General features: G+C 34.4%; 1 protein-coding gene across 1 annotated transcript in view; it reads right to left on the reverse strand.

Annotated features, from left to right (window-relative positions):
• eIF3h (eukaryotic translation initiation factor 3 subunit h) overlaps positions 1 to 16,402 on the reverse strand; it is a 38,308-nt gene that overhangs the window by 8,807 nt on the left and 13,099 nt on the right. Inside the window, exons 3-5 of the mRNA XM_089097295.1 lie at positions 11,926 to 12,093; positions 7,056 to 7,305; positions 4,385 to 4,520 (exon numbers count right to left, since the gene is read on the reverse strand). Of these exons, the coding sequence (XP_088953421.1) occupies positions 4,385 to 4,520; positions 7,056 to 7,305; positions 11,926 to 12,093 (554 nt within the window). The remainder of the gene's footprint in view (positions 1 to 4,384; positions 4,521 to 7,055; positions 7,306 to 11,925; positions 12,094 to 16,402) is intronic.

Consider the following 16,402-nt stretch of genomic DNA (forward strand, 5'->3'; position numbering starts at 1 on the left):
AAGGGGACTCGTAATTTTTTCTTTTGGAAAAGGAGGCACATTACTTTTTCTACGGTCCTCACATGAGTGTACCACATTGGATGTTTTTTAATTCTTTATATGATAGGTTCTTTGGATAGTTTAATCATAAATCTACAAGGATAACTAAAAAAGCCCATTTCACAGTATAACTATTTCATAGTATTACTTTCCAATACCATTGAGTAAAAAGTTTCAACAAGGTCTTATTTTTCTTAGGGGGAGAAGAGTAAGGGGACTCGTAATTTTTTCTTTTGGAAAAGGAGGCACATTACTTTTTCTACAGTCCTCACAAGAGTGTACCACATTGGATGTTTTTTTCTTCTTTATCTGCTAGGTTCTTTGGATAGTTTAACCATAAATCTTCAATTATAACTACTAAATCCCTTTTCACATTATACATTTGTGAGATAATTTATGTACAGGAGCCGTGATTAAATTGATTAAACAAGGAAGTAAGGGTCAGAGTTATTATAGTAGTAATGTGTATAGACCTATGTTCGTTTTTAATTTTAGGCTCATATGTAGTTAAACTTTACTCTCGCTAGAGTCACACCGTGGATGTTTTTTTCTTATATTTATTATAGTATCTTTGGATAGTTTTACAATAATTCTACAAGGATAACTAAAAAAGACCATTTCACAGTATAACTTTTTCATAGTATTAATTTCCAATACACTTGAGTAAAAAGTTTCAACAAGGTCTTATTTTTCTTAGGGGGAGAAGAGTAAGGGGACTCGTAATTTTTTCTTTTGGAAAAGGAGGCACATTACTTTTTCTACGGTCCTCACAAGAGTGTACCACAGTGGATGTTTTTTTCTTATTTATAGGCGAGTATCTTTGTATAGTTTAATCATAAATCTTAAAGGATAACTAAACAAGCCCATTTCACAGTATAACTTATTCATAGTATTACTTTCCAAGACCCTTGAGTAAAAAGTTTCAACAAGGTCTTATTTTTCTTAGGGGGAGAAGAGTAAGGGGACTCGTAATTTTTCTTTTGGAAAAGGAGGCACATTACTTTTTCTACGGTCCTCACAAGAGTGTACCACATTGGATGTTTTTTTCTTCTTTATATGCTAGGATCTTTGGCTAGTTTAATCATAAATCTTCAAGGATAACTAAACAAGCCCATTTCACAGCATAACTTTTTCATAGTATTACTTTCCAATACACTTGAGTAAAAAGTTTCAACAAGGTCTTATTTTTCTTAGGGGGGAGAAGAGTAAGGGGACTCGTAATTTTTTCTTTTGGAAAAGGAGGCACATTACTTTTTCTACGGTCCTCACAAGAGTGTACCACATTGTATGTTTATTTCTTCTTTATTTGCTAGGCTCTTTGGATAGTTTATCCATAAATCTTCAAGGATAACTAAACAATCCCATTTCACAGTATAACTTATTCAAAGTATTACTTTCCAATACCCTTGAGTAAAAAGTTTCAACAAGGTCTTATTTTTCTTAGGGGGAGAAGAGTAAGGGGACTCGTAATTTTTTCTTTTGGAAAAGGAGGCACATTACTTTTTCTACGGTCCTCACAAGAGTGTACCACATTGGATGTTTTTTTTCTTCTTTATATGCTAGGCTCTTTGGATAGTTTAATCATAAATCTTCAAGGATAACTAAACAAGCACAATTCAAAGAATAAATGTTTCATAGTATTAATTTACAATACACTTGAGTAAAAATTTTCAACAAGGTCTTATTTTTCTTAGGGGGAGAAGAGTAAGGGGACTCGTAATTTTTTCTTTTGGAAAAGGAGGCACATTACTTTTTCTACGGTCCTCACAAGAGTGTAACACATTGGATGATTTTTTCTTCTTTATATGCTAGTTTCTTTGGATATTTTAACCATAACTCCACAACTAAAAAACTTTTATCACTTATAACATCAGCAAATGGTCAGCTTATTAATTTACAAGACAATGTTTTAAACTGTTTAATCACTGTCGGTTTGGTCAGCGTGGTTTGTGTAGTCATGGTACTCGAATAATAAACGTTCGTGATTGTTTTATCCTTACAATTTATAATGACATCCCACTAGTGTACAACAGTGGATGTTTTTTTCTAATTAATCTTCTAGTCTCTGTGGATAGTTTAACCATAAATCTACAAGGATAACTAAACAAGCCCATTTCACAGTATAACTTTTTCATAGTATTACTTTCCAATACCCTGGAGTAAAAAGTTTCAACAAGGTCTTATTTTTCTTAGGGGGGAGAGGAGTAAGGGGACTCGTAATTTTTTCTTTTGGAAAAGGAGGCACATTACTTTTTCTACGGTCCTCACAAGAGTTTACCTCAGTGGATGTTTTTTCGTAAGTTTATTAGCTTCTCTTTTTCGATTGTCACACTAAAAATTAAAGTTTAAATAAACTCGAAAATTACACAGCCTAAAATTTTCATATAACTTATGTAAAAGACAATTTTGATAAAATTTAATACACTGACGTATTTGACAGATTTGTGAGAGTAATAAGGGTACACGTAATATTTACTGTTGTACATTTATGCACCTAACATTTAATAATTTAAAAAAACGAGTGTCCCACCGTCGCTTATTGGTACTTAATACGAATATATGCTCTTTGGCTCTTTTAACCATAAATCTTTCAATGATAACTAAACAAGCCCATTTCATAGCATAACTTTTTCATAGTATTACTTTCCAATACCCTTGAGTAAAAATTTTCAACAAGGACTTATTTTTCTTAAGGGGGAGAGGAGTAAGGTGACTCGTAATTTTTTATTTTGGAAAAGGAGGCACATTACTTTTTCTACGGTCCTCACAAGAGTATACCACAGTGGATGTTTTTTTCTTCTTTATATGCTAGGCTCTTTGGCTAGTTTAATCATAAATCTTCAAGGATAACTAAACAAGCCCATTTCACAGTATAACTTTTTCATAGTATTACTTTCCAATACCCTTGAGTAAAAAGTTTCAACAAGGTCTTATTTTTCTTAGGGGGAGAAGAGTAAGGGGACTCGTATTTTTTCTTTTGGAAAAGGAGGCACATTACTTTTTCTACGGTCCTCACAAGAGTGTACCACATTGGATGTTTTTTTCTTCTTTATATGCTAGGCTCTTTGGATAGTTTAATCATAAATCTTTCAAGGATAACTAAACAAGCCCATTCCATAGTATAACTTAAGGTTTCCCGAAGCAATTCAAATCATAGCTATTTCACTGGGTGAAACAGAAAAAAAGAGATACTACTCTCCATTATTTCCAAGTTAAAAAAGTCTACTTTAAAATGATTTGCTTACGTCTGTGACGGATGTGGGCTGGCAATCAAATTATTCCTTAAACAAATAAAAGCCAGGAGAAGCCAGAAAGAGAAGCCGACAAATCCCGTCTTTTTAAAATATGAAAGGCTTATTACATTCTTTTTTCAGTCCTATTTTTTTTAGATAATATCCATGTTTGAACCCCCTTCTCCATCTTTCCAACATGTATACACACTCCAAAAAGAGATTTTAACTTTTATATACCTATTTTTAAGTTGCAGCAATATACTAATTTCTATTTTTTTATATATATTTGTTATTATTTTATATACCTATTTTTAAGTTGCAGTAACATACTAAGTCCATTCCCTTAGTATGGATTTTTTTCTTTTGATTATTTCTTTAGATACAATGTTATTTTCCGTATTTTTCTTTCAAATCTATTTTGAATTAAAGTGTCCTCTCCCCAAATAGCCCTAACCCAGACATACAGCCAACCTTCAACTTTTTTTTGATTTATCTAGTGTAAATTTTATCTAAAATTAACTTACTCTTTTCTGGATGTACTTAAGTATGAATGACGTTTAACTTACTCTTTTCTGGATGTACTTAAGTATGAATGACGTTTAACTTACTCTTTTCTGGATGTACTTAAGTATGAATGACTTTTAACTTACTCTCTTATGGATGTACTTAAGTATGAATGACGTTTAACTTACTCTCTTCTGGATGTACTTAAGTATGAATGACGTTTAACTTACTCTCTTCTGGATGTACTTAAATATGAATCACGTTTAAATTACTCTATTCTGGATGTACTTAAGTATGAATGACGTTTAACTTACTCTTTTCTGGATGTACTTAAGCATAAATCACGTTTAACTTACTCTTTTCTGGATGTACTTAAGCATAAATCACGTTTAACTTACTCTTTTCTGGATGTACTTAAGTATGAATCACGTTTAACTTACTCTTTTCTTGATGTACTTAAGTATGAATGACGTTTAACTTACTCTTTTCTGGATGTACTTAAGTATGAATGACGTTTAACTTACTCTTTTCTGGATGTACTTAAGTATGAATGACGTTTAACTTACTCTTTTCTGGATGTACTTAAGTATGAATGACGTTTAACTTACTCTTTTCTGGATGTACTTAAGTTTTTCCAATTGCTGTTTTTGCACTTGTCTCTGGTAGTTGTTAAATTTTCCAACTTCAACAATAATCTCATCCAAATTGTCCATCAGATTTCGCATGTGTTTCTCAAGCATCGAACTGTCAAAATAAAAAAAACAAAATGAAGTGATCCAGTACGAATATTTAATATATTTATAAATGTGAATTTCAGGTAAGGTAAGGACTTACTATCCGGGCAAACTTTAAGCTGTATTTTAAAGAAGATATCAGGGTAGTTTGACTGGAACTATTAGGAATCTGCTCAAATACTGGAAATTGACCTAGCTCAACGACTCGTCTCTAAAAGATAAGAAAGATAGGCCCAAAAACAGGATTGTTAACCCTATACTAAATGTGTATTTGTTAATAAAGCTGAAAAAAATCCCCCTTTAACAGTGTCCTCAATTAGGGGTAGGGGGGCAAGTGCCTCCTAGATTTTGAAAAATACCTTTTTTTGGTGTATAAAAATATAAGAAGGCTATTCAAAAAGAATGCAAATCGAATAAAACTTGCATCTGATAAACTAAAATTGCCACTTAAAAAAAATAAATAAAAAAATACGGCGACACAAACAGAACACGCACAGGGTTGCCACCCTTAGTGATTAATCACTATTTTTATATTGCCTACAAAACAAATCATTAAATCAGCACATAAATCAATGGATTATTGAAAAAATTACTAAATAAACCCAAAAATCACATAAATCAAGCTTCTTTGTTTTTCACCGGGTGGCAATCCTCAACACACATCTATTATGGACCAATTGTGTAGGTCACAGCACCAAGCCACCCAAGGCCAGCATAGCTGTGCATGCTCCTTCTCCGCCTCACTCTGTTTAGAGGTCCAATCTTCACTGCCTGCCATTAACTTCCTACTTCATTTAAATCTTTTCTCCTGTGAGCTCTTCTCGACCCATTTGAGACCAACCTGTTTTCGTTTGACCTCCGATAGATTGTCAGAAAGAATGATTTTGGGGAACCTTTTATCCGTGAAACGTGACCTAAACCATCTTGATCTTTCTTCCATTATAGCCTAGAGTTTATGAAATGTAAGCTTCTTTCTTTTTTTTATTTCTTTTTTGCGTAGAATTTGTGTTTGTTCTTCTCACATCCTGAAACCTTTGAATCTACAAGAATTAATCTACTTGACAAAGAAGGGGATAGTAAAGGTATCCCCTTGGTGTATGTTCTCACCAGCCAACATTAACTTTTCATCATATTTTAAGCGACTTAGTCTCATTTACCTTATTTTCAATCTTATTCTCACATCCTGAAACCTTTAAATCTACAAAAATTCATCTAGTTGACAAACATTTTCCCAAAAACATTTATAAAGGCGTAGGCCAAGACTATTCCCAAGAATTATGAAGGGTTATATATCAATCTCTACGAATGCGCCACCACAAATTCGCCTCGCTGCGGCATTACTTCCTCTGCAACTGAAAAGCTCAATATATAGTTTTTTTATACTTTTAAGTTGATTGGTTATCCCACAATTTTCAATCGATAGACAGGCCGTATATCGTATATTAGGCCGTCATTTCCGTCGACAGACTAATAAAAGTTGAAACGAACATAAATCAGAACAAAAAATATATTAATTTTTAAATCAGTTAATTCATATAAAAAGTTAATTTTTTTTTTGTTTTAATTTATGTTCGTTTCAGCTGTTATAAGTCGGTCAACAGAAATTTCTCTTTGTATAAAATAGATTAATTTTAAAACCTACTTATGAATATTTTCAATACTCTAACCTTGAATAAATTATAATTTAAGACAATTATTGACAAAAGATAAAAATTTAAGCTTAACAAAAACATTTTGGGTGCCCGATGTGGGCACCTAAATCGGGCTGGGAAGCTTTTTGGGCCAAGCAACTGTTAACAGTGCCAGTTATAAAAAAGTTTCTTGTGTGAATAGAACGACAGCTGTTTTTACAACTGTTACAACTATGCAAAAAAAAAAATTATGAACAAAGGATTGCATAAATAAATTATTCTTTGCACAATTAAGCTACAAAAAGCTGCCACAAATGTCTAAAAACCCTCGGCTTTAGCAAAAAAGAGAAATCGTTCTATTCACACAAGAAACTTGAGTTTTATCTGGGCATTTGATGTCCTTCTGGATTGGAATTGATATGACCACCCACAGAACAATCAATTTCGTCCAACTGCTTATTTCTTTGTTTATGAATTTGCTTATGCTTGTCATTTATAAAACTATTGCTGCCGTCATTTTTTCACAATGACAATTCATTCGGATCGTTAGTCTTCGAAGCCCTTATATGTAGGTACCATTTCTTCAACGCGTGCCGACAAAATCTATCTAGCACAGAAGTGGATGTCCAGAAAAAAAAAATTCAATCACCTTCCTTACCATTCTTACCCTAAAACAGTCTTGGAGAAATGCTACATAGTAAAACCCATTACATCTGTTCATTACTTCACAATTCTATACTAGAAAATAGTTATCAAAAGAACAGGAGAGAGAGAGAGAGAGAGAGAGAGAGAGAGAGAGAGAGAGAGAGAGAGGGAAAGAGAGGGACAGAGAGAAGTACGGATATATTCATAAAAATGCGGAAGTGATGTTAGAAAAACAAAACAAAAGAACAAATGAAGATGAAGAAACTTACGAAACACCCAAATCAAGCACTGGAGGTACTTCCAATGGCCCTCTTCTTTCGTCTATTTCACAAAGCAAAGCATTCATCAAATGGGAATTGTGTATAACTACTTTAATTTCTGTGTAGAGTAAATCGAAGGCTAATTTTGTGTTTTTAAAACCCTCATATGTCAGGTCACCCTCTTTGAATAATGAAACAGCTAATGGTGTTAGCCTATACGCTTTTAGATACAAAAAACCTCGTGAAGTCTTCAGTGGATCTGTAACAAAATAATATTGTTACAATAATAATATAATACAATAACAATAATAATGTTACAATAATATTCAATATAAGGGAAAAGGGGTGAAGAGGCAGCTGCCGAATACAATTTTATGAATTAAGAAAAAAAATATAACTTCAATACAACTGCCGAATACAACTTCATAAAAAAAAACGAATTAAGCATTGGATAAATAAATTATTCTTTGAATAATTAACCTACAAAGCTACCAGAATCGTCTAAAAGCTGTTGTGCTTCAGAAAAACAGTAAAAAAACGAAAGAAAAATCGATGATTTGGAATGAAAAGGCAAATGCCAAATAAAACATTGCAAAAAAAAAAAAATCATTATTCAAGGATTGCACGAATAAATTATTATTTTGATTAATTCATTAATTCAAAATAATTTCATTATTTTCATAACCGATAAATTATTAGTATAGATAAAAGCTGCCAGAACTGTCAAAAACTGTCATGTTTGAGAAAAAAAAGAAGAAAAGTATAGCCTACTGCCAGTATATTGTTGTGAAGGGTTTTCTGTCATTGTGTTAATGTCTGTAAGTAAAAAAAAGGTTATAATAGTTTTTGGATGTCAAATATTTCTTTCAAAATTCTCGCCCCCCCCCCTGTCTAATAAATTATTGCTAATTTCCTAGGGCTTCTGTGTACAAGTTCACAAACTGATGACGAAAAGAACGATACTTACTGAGACACTTATTGAACTGAAATATTATTTTAAGCCTTTTGAAACACTTTTTGGAGATCCATACAATCATTAAAATATATACAGAATACCACAAATATATAGATTATGCTGATGGTTTAAGCATCTTAGATGAAAGTTTGAGCAAAATGAATGAACTTTTAAAGGTTTTGTGAGCTCAGGGTGCTAGAATAGGTTTCAAAATTAATGTTAAGAAGACTAAGTCACTAAGGCTGGGAATAAGTAACGATGAAGAGGTGACGTTGGGTAACGAAAAGATAGATCAAGTGGACAGCTTCACTTACTTTGGTAGTATTATTAGTAAACGGTGGGAGCAGTGAAGATATCAAAAGTAGAATAGCCAAGGCTCCGGGTGTTTTTTCGCAGTTGAAAAAAAGTATGGGAGAATAGAAAGATAAGTCTGCAAACCAAGATTAGAATATTGGAAGCTACAGTGATGACGGCGGTCAAATATGGTTCTGAAACATGGCCGCTCTGAAAAGCGGATGAAGATTTGTTAGATATTTTTCAGAGAAATTGCCTACGGATTGTTCTGGGTACCCGGCTGACTGACCGTATTTCAAACGATAAGCTGTACAAAAAGAGCGGTTCAATCCCACTTTCTAGGGCTATAATGAAAGAAAGGTTGAGAGGGCGTGGGCATTTCTTGTGGATGGAGGATGACAAATTGCCGAAGATTGTCCTTTTAAGCCAAACGTCTATGGCATAAAAAAAAAAAATCAGGTTGTATGTGGTTGGGGTAGGAGGGTGTCATAAAGAAAGATTTAAGGGAAACAGAACTTCCTGGGAAGGTGTAGAGGAAGGCTTTCAATAGATGGGGATGAAGGAGGAGCGTAGCTGTGTTCAACTCAGGCGGATTGGTGCTGCGGTGAGTTGTCAGTAGTAGTAAATACAGAATATTAAAAAAAATATATAAAAAATTACAAGTATCTGAAAACAAAATTCCAGCCAGACATTAGTCTCAAAAACTTTCCTTGAAATAAAAATATTTTCAACAAAGTCCTTTTCTGGAATCAGTAATAAGTTCCAGTAGCCAGTTTGTTCTAGGCTTATTGCAGATGGTAAACCTACTTTGTTCCTTTTTTCTGCTCTCTTTCCAATTTTTCTTTCCTTTTATTCTGAAGCCTTTACAAGTTCAATCAAAATAAAAATTGATCTAAGATATATTTACAGCTTGAATAGTTAACTTGGATTTGAAAGAAACAACAGAAAACGAAGAAAAAAATAAACAGATATTAAGATAAAGGATTCTTCAATATTAGTCTATGGGTTTACCGGGAATCTTGCTATGCACTTTGATATTAACCTATGCAGAATTCTTTGAGGGACAGGCAAGTGAAAGAAAAGATGAAAACATTGGAGAGTCATTTTGAAAATAAGCGAAATCGTGGGAAACCATTGGAACAGCGAAAATATAAAACATCAGAAACAGCTACCCGCGTATGTACCTGGATCAAACTACATGCTAAAATACGTAATTTATTATTGAATAGTAACTATTTTGTAAAATACGCAAACCATCAGACTGTAGAATATGTAAAAGCAAAATAGACAAAGACACTTTCTTAATAAGATATTTTTTCACAAATTAAATATAAGCAAAACGCACAAATTAAAAATAAGCAAAATGCACAAACTAAAAACAAGCAAAATGCACAAATTAAAAATAAGCAAAATTGCAAAAATTAAAAATAGACAAAATGCACAAATTAAAAATAAGCAAAAAGCACAAAGGCACTTTCTTAATAAGATATTTTACACAAATTAAAAATAAGCAAAATGCACAAACTAAAAACAAGCAAAATGCACAAATTAAAAATAAGCAAGATTACAAAAATTAAAAATAGACAAAATACACAATTTAAAAATAAGCAAAATGCCTTACCTTAGATCCCCCTGGACCTAATGCCTTAGGCTCCCCTGGACCTCCAGAGGCACACAGGGCGTCCGTTAACAGCCTCCAATCATCCCGCAAATGAGCTGCGGCGTAGATGTCCCCCCACTCTGAGATTAAGGATGCATGAAGGGCTCTCCTGTCCCGCTCATATGTCCTGCGAAGTATTTTTGGGCCTTCCTCGTCGACGCGTGTCGTCTGGTTGCCACTGGAGAAGCATATTCAGTAGTCTCGATCCTGGCATACGGATAACATGGCCAAGATAGCGCCATTTCGTTGCCTGACTACATCAGCGACATCATGCTGGTTTGTGTAGTAGCGAATTTCCAAGTTTGTTATCCTATCCTTCCAGTTAATATTCAGGATACGTCGAAGACAGTTGTTTTCATATGCAGTGAGTCGTTTTTCCTGCTCAGCTGTGTGTTTTAAACATTCCATTGCGTACGTCAAGATCGAAAGGACGTTGCTTCTGAAAAGGTGAAGTTTTAGCTGGAGTGAGTACTTCGCTGATCTCCAGACTGGTCGAAGTCGTTGAAATGCTGAGTTTGCCAGGGCTATTCGTGTTCTCAGCTCTTTTTCGGAATCGCCACTAAAACGAGACGGTGCTACCAAGATATCGGAAGTCGGTGACTTGCTCTATTCTTTCAGTCCCCAACTGGATATTCATCGGTGAGTTAGTGGTTGACATCGCTTTGGTTTTGGGGACGTTGATATTTAACCCAAACTGCTCGGCTCTTTCGGGTAACTTATATAAAAAGTCTTGAAGTTTGCTTTTGTCTTTCTCCATCAATCCAACATCGTCGGCAAAGTCGAGATCTTGGACATGTCTGCCTGCAATTTTGATCCCGTATCCATCAATTTGTCTGAATATGTAGTCCACTATGAGAATAAAGAGAAATGGAGACAATAAGCATCCTTGTTTGACACCTGCCATTACTTCGAAATATCTTGTATTTCCAACGTAGTTTCTCAAGCGGGATTCCGTGTCTTCGTACATTGCTATGACAAGACGAACCAGCTTTTCAGGAATACCGTAGAGGATCAGGATCCTCCACAGTATTGGGCGGTTTATTGAGATGAACGCTTTTTCAAAGTCAACAAACAGTATGTATAGACTCTGTCTCCTCTCATTTGATTCTTCAAGAATGGTGCGCAGTATGAATATCAGATCAGCGCAAGATCTTTTTGGTCGGAAACCATGCTGCTCTCGCGTAAGTGCGAGAGGATAAGCAAAATGCACAAACTAAAAACAAGCAAAATGCACAAACTAAAAACAAGCAAAATGCACAAATTAAAAATAATCAAAATGCACAAAGGCACTAACTTAAGAAGATATTTTGCACAAATTAAAAATAAGCAAAATATACAAATTAAAAATAAGAAAAATGCACAAAAGCACTTTCTAAATAGGATATTTTGTCAATCTTTGACTTCAAGTACCAAGGCCTTCAAAATAAAAACTGTTTTTACGGTATAGACCCATTATAGGTATTCATACCAAAAAGCTACCATTTAAAAAAAAATCTTTGTTTTTTTTTCAAAATTATGAAGTTTTTAGAATAGTATCACGTTTTCGTCAGTGTTGCCACGTTGAACCACGAAAATAAATAAAAAAAAGTAATTAGCTAGATTTGAAAAAGGATTTTAGTCCTCTGAAAGCAACACTTTCTTTAAAACAAAAGCTATTTCGTGCCATATATTTTTGGCTTGTTTTCTGGTGGTTTTCGCCCAGATTTCGATTGTTTATTTCTTTTTTAATCCGACGCCCACAAGAAGCGAAAAATCCTTAACTGAAAATGGAACTCTCTTCCATTAAAAACAGAAGTCCTAATTCTTCCTTATTTTTATTAACCCATACATGACTGTAAATTTCACAACACAAATTCAATAAAGAGGATTCAATTTTCACTGTCATTAAAACCCACAACGTCAAAGTAAAAAAACCACGCATCATTCCTTTTTTAGAAATTAAAAGTAGAAAAAGATAAAAAAAAAACTACCGTATACTAAGACAATGGAGTCTTCAATAGTCGTCTGATAGGTGTACTGGGAATCTAGAAAAGCTGGTGTCAAAAACTGTCCCTGTTGTGTACTTTGATACCACCCTACTTGTAGGTGGTCCACATTTACTTTCCTCAGCAGCCTCATCGTATCCATTTGATACTGCTCTGAAAATCAAATCCAGCAATATAAAACTTCACATTAAACATCGTTCCCACAACTTGTGCAATTTTCTATGTTAAGCAGTGAAGTTATGTTAAGCTTAGTACAACCTTTAACACTTAAACAAATCCTTCCGCACTCGGCCGTTACAAAAATCCATAAAACCATCATAATTATCATAGACAACTACTAATACTCACTCCAGACCAAGCCACCTAAAACCAACACAGCTACGCACACTCCTCATCCATCCTAATCTATTTAAAGCCTCCCTCTTTACTCCCTCCTACTCCTTTATTCCCTCCTCCTACTCCTCTTTACTCCTTTGATACCACCCTACTTTCCTCAGCAGCCTCATCGTATCCATTTGATACTGCTCTGAAAATCAAATCCAATTATAAAAAACTGACGAATTCCATACATTTTAAACATCTTTCACAGAAATTATGTAATTTCATATGTTAAGCACTGAAATTATGTTAAGTTTAGTGCAACCTTTCACACTTCAACATGTCCTTCCATTGCAAAAATCCATAAAACCGTGAGGATCATCATCTAAAATCATCACAATCACCATAGATGACTACTATTACAACTACTACTACTCACTGCAGCACCAAGCGGCCTGAGGCTACCATAGCTAAGTACGCTCCTCCCCCATCCCGACCTATTTAAAGCCTGCCTCAATACACCCACCCAAGAGGATTCAATTTCTTTTATATCCGTCTGTATGACCTCCCACTCAATTCAGGAACGACCTGCTTTTCCTATGGCCGAAAAGGACGGTCTTTGGCAATTTGTCATGCTTCATCCACAGAATATGTCCTGGTCATCTCAACCTTTCTCTCATTATGGCCATAGAATGCAGGATAGAACCTCATTTTTTATACAATTTACTGTTTGAAATACTGTCAGTCAGACAGTTACCCAAAACAATCCGTAGACAATTCCTATGGGGAACATCAATAAATCCCTCTCCGTCTTTCGGAGCGCCCAAGTTTCAGAACTATATTTGACAACTGTCATCACTGTAGCTTCCAATATTCTAATCTTGGTCGGCAAACTTATCTTCCTATTCTTCCGAACTTTTTTAACTGCGAAAAAAAAACCTGCCTTGGCTATTCTACTTTTAACATTTTCACTTTGGAATTAGGTAATGTACTAGCTATCAGCATGTAAATCATGATTTGGCTTTAAATCAAGATAGTTTGGATCAGAGTCACCTAAAATTCGATAATTAAAATGCATTGCAAAGAGCATGGACAACATATTTTCAAAATTTGAAACAACAGCGCCATCTAAATCTTAATTGCCTTAAAGTAAATATCGTCATAAAACACCTATCATCCACCAGAAAATAAACTACCAATAATTAGCGACAACTTATGTATAAATGACAATAAAATAGTGCCACTCAATAACAGATAAATTACCATAGTTGTCTCTTGATTATTTTTTCAGGAGTAGCCACATCAACTCAGTGGTTATAACAACTATTACTAACGACTCACTGCAGCACCAAGCCGCATAAGGCCAACACTGCTGTGCACGCTACTCCCCCATCCCAATCTGTTCAAAACTCCCTCTTCACCCCCTCCCAAGAATTTCGAATTGCCTTTAAATCCTTCCTTACCCCTACAATCAGGGACAACCTTATTTTATTTGACCCTAGATGAATAACTAAAAAAGGTGATACTTACAGAATATGTAACATGAGAATGTTATGCAATGATTATTTATTAGATCAATAAAGCAAACTAATTAAGTAAACTAAAAAAATTAAGGACATATAAGGAATAAGTAGAAAGTAGTACATCTTAACGGTTTGAGTACCAAGACTAATAACATATAGTGTATGGAAGTAGCACTATTTTGGTATGATAGCAAACTGAGTTAACAGAGAAAATGAAAAAGAACAAGGTAAGTCCAAATAGTAGTAAATTAAGTTGTTTCATATAAAAAAACATAATTAGGTTGTTGTGGTATTAATTTCTCAGTTCTTCATTTAAACAATCAAGGCCTCTATTCTTCTCTAAATAATTTGAAGTCTCTCATAGCTAATCCTTCTCCTCATATTATTGGACTCTGTGAAATGCTTTTAGATATTTCTGGATATAACTTGGACTTTGCAAATAGATTGGAGAGAAAAAAAAGGTGGCTTAGCATTTTATATTGCTGATTACCTGGATTACACTTTGGAGCATATGCCTGGATTCTTTTGAGTCTATTTTCATTCAAATTTTTATTGACAACAGGAAAACAACCATCAGGGAAATATACCATCCACCAAATGGGTCTTTTCCTTCTTTCCTAGGAATTTTTGACAAGGTTATGTCTGAAATATGCAGAAGTAATTATGAAATTATTCTTTTGGGTGACTTAAATATTGACCTGTTAAAAACTTCAACTTCTTATGACTTTTCATCCTCTGCTTTATCCTTTAATGTTTCCTTCTATCACAATGCCTACTAGAGTTAGCTGACACATCGACCATATTAATTGACAATATTTTTTCTACTTTAATGCCTAAGTTGAGCTTTTTTATCATGTCTGACATCTCTGACCACTTTCCATCTATTACGAATTATTCATTCTCTGGTCTACCTTCAGTTCCTTCCACTCCTGGTAATTTACCATTACGTTACCAACTGCATCAACTTGAACAGTTTAAATTTCGATTGTCTGATACCTCTTCGGAATTGTTCACAGATTCAAGCCGGTCTGTTGACAGCCTTTTCAACCAATTTTATGATTTGGTCAAAGAAGCCTTTGTTGATAGTTACTGTGCAACCTCAGCTTCTAAAAGCTCCAAGCGTCCAGTTCCTCCTGTCCCTTGGATGACTGTAGCTCTTCTTAAAAGTACAAAAAGAAAGACTTATTTGAATGTTGCTCTTACTTTGCATCCATAGGGAAGTCAATTTCTGAAGATATTGTGCTTCTTCTACCAGTGACTTATACGATCTTCCTCTTGTGGACCTGACCAATTTCCTGCCAAGGCTTTAAAGTTTATATTACCCTCTATTCTATCTCCTCTTACCATTCTTGCAAACTTATCATTTTTGAATGGAACTTTTCCTAGTGCCCTAAAATCTGCCAGATTAGTTGTTCTCTATAAGGGTTCTAGAGATGATCCTTTTAATTATTGGCCAATTTCTCATTTATCAGCCTTTAGTAATTTTTTTTAAATGTATGTACTTTAGACTTTCGTCGTTTCTTGGTAAAAAAAAATGTTTCCATTACAATCAGTTTGGTTTTCGTACTAAACACTCAACAGAACATATTTGCATGGCCTTGCTGAAGTTCATTCACAAGGCACTTGATGAGGGTAGAATACCAGCTGCAATTTTCCTTGATTTCAGAAAAGCGTTTGACATCATATCACATCGTATCTTACTCTCCAAGATGGAACACATAGGGATACGGGGAAACAATTATCATTGGTTTGAAACTTATATGTCTGAAAGGTCTATCAGTATTGACCCTAATCTTCGAGATCAATTCCATGTTGATTTTGGTGTCCTTCAAGGGTCTATTCTAGGGTTTGTTTTAATCCTTATATTCATCAATTATCTTTGCATTGCTGCATCTGAACAAATTAAACAAAGTTGATGTAGTATCTGTCATCACAATGTTGTCCCACCTACTGAGGCACCTCAAGTACTATCATCTACAAATGCGAACAGCACTATTCGCATTTGCAGATGATAACACTCTTGGGTGTTCAGAAATTAAGGAATCTTCCCTTATCATGAAAATCTACTCTGTCCTAGAAAGTGCCTTTGCTTTCTTCAGTGCTGATCGGCTTGTCCTAAATCCACCTAAATCTATTTTACTTATTGTTTCCAGATCAGGTACTTCTTGTCCTTTGGTTCAAACAATTTCTACCACTCATGGTGATATAACACGTCCCACTGATAGCTTTGTTCGATTCCTGGGTATTTTATTGGACAAAATCTTCCTTTTAAACATCACCGTGCTCTTGTCAAACTTAAGCTACCCAGAAACCTAGGAGTTCTTTGGAAGCTTTGTTATTGTTTCCCTGGTTTAATAATAAAGATATATTTCCGACGTAACACCTTTAATTAGGTGTTGTTTTCTTAGACCACACTGCCGTTCTATGATGAACAAATAAACTTTCAAATGGGGATAAATCCACTTATTTAGACAGTGAAAAAACAGGTACAAACAACAAGTCCAGATATTTTGATCACATATATAGCAACCATCTTCACCATTCTACTGAAGACGGTCACTGTATATGTGATCAAAATATCTGGACTTTTGTACCTGTTTTTTTCGCTGTCTAAATAAATG

This window comes from Artemia sp. Qi Xiang Cuo, chromosome 11 (assembly GCF_049724085.1).
Source record: "Artemia sp. Qi Xiang Cuo chromosome 11, ASM4972408v1, whole genome shotgun sequence".
Taxonomy (NCBI): Eukaryota; Metazoa; Arthropoda; class Branchiopoda; order Anostraca; family Artemiidae; genus Artemia; species Artemia sp. Qi Xiang Cuo.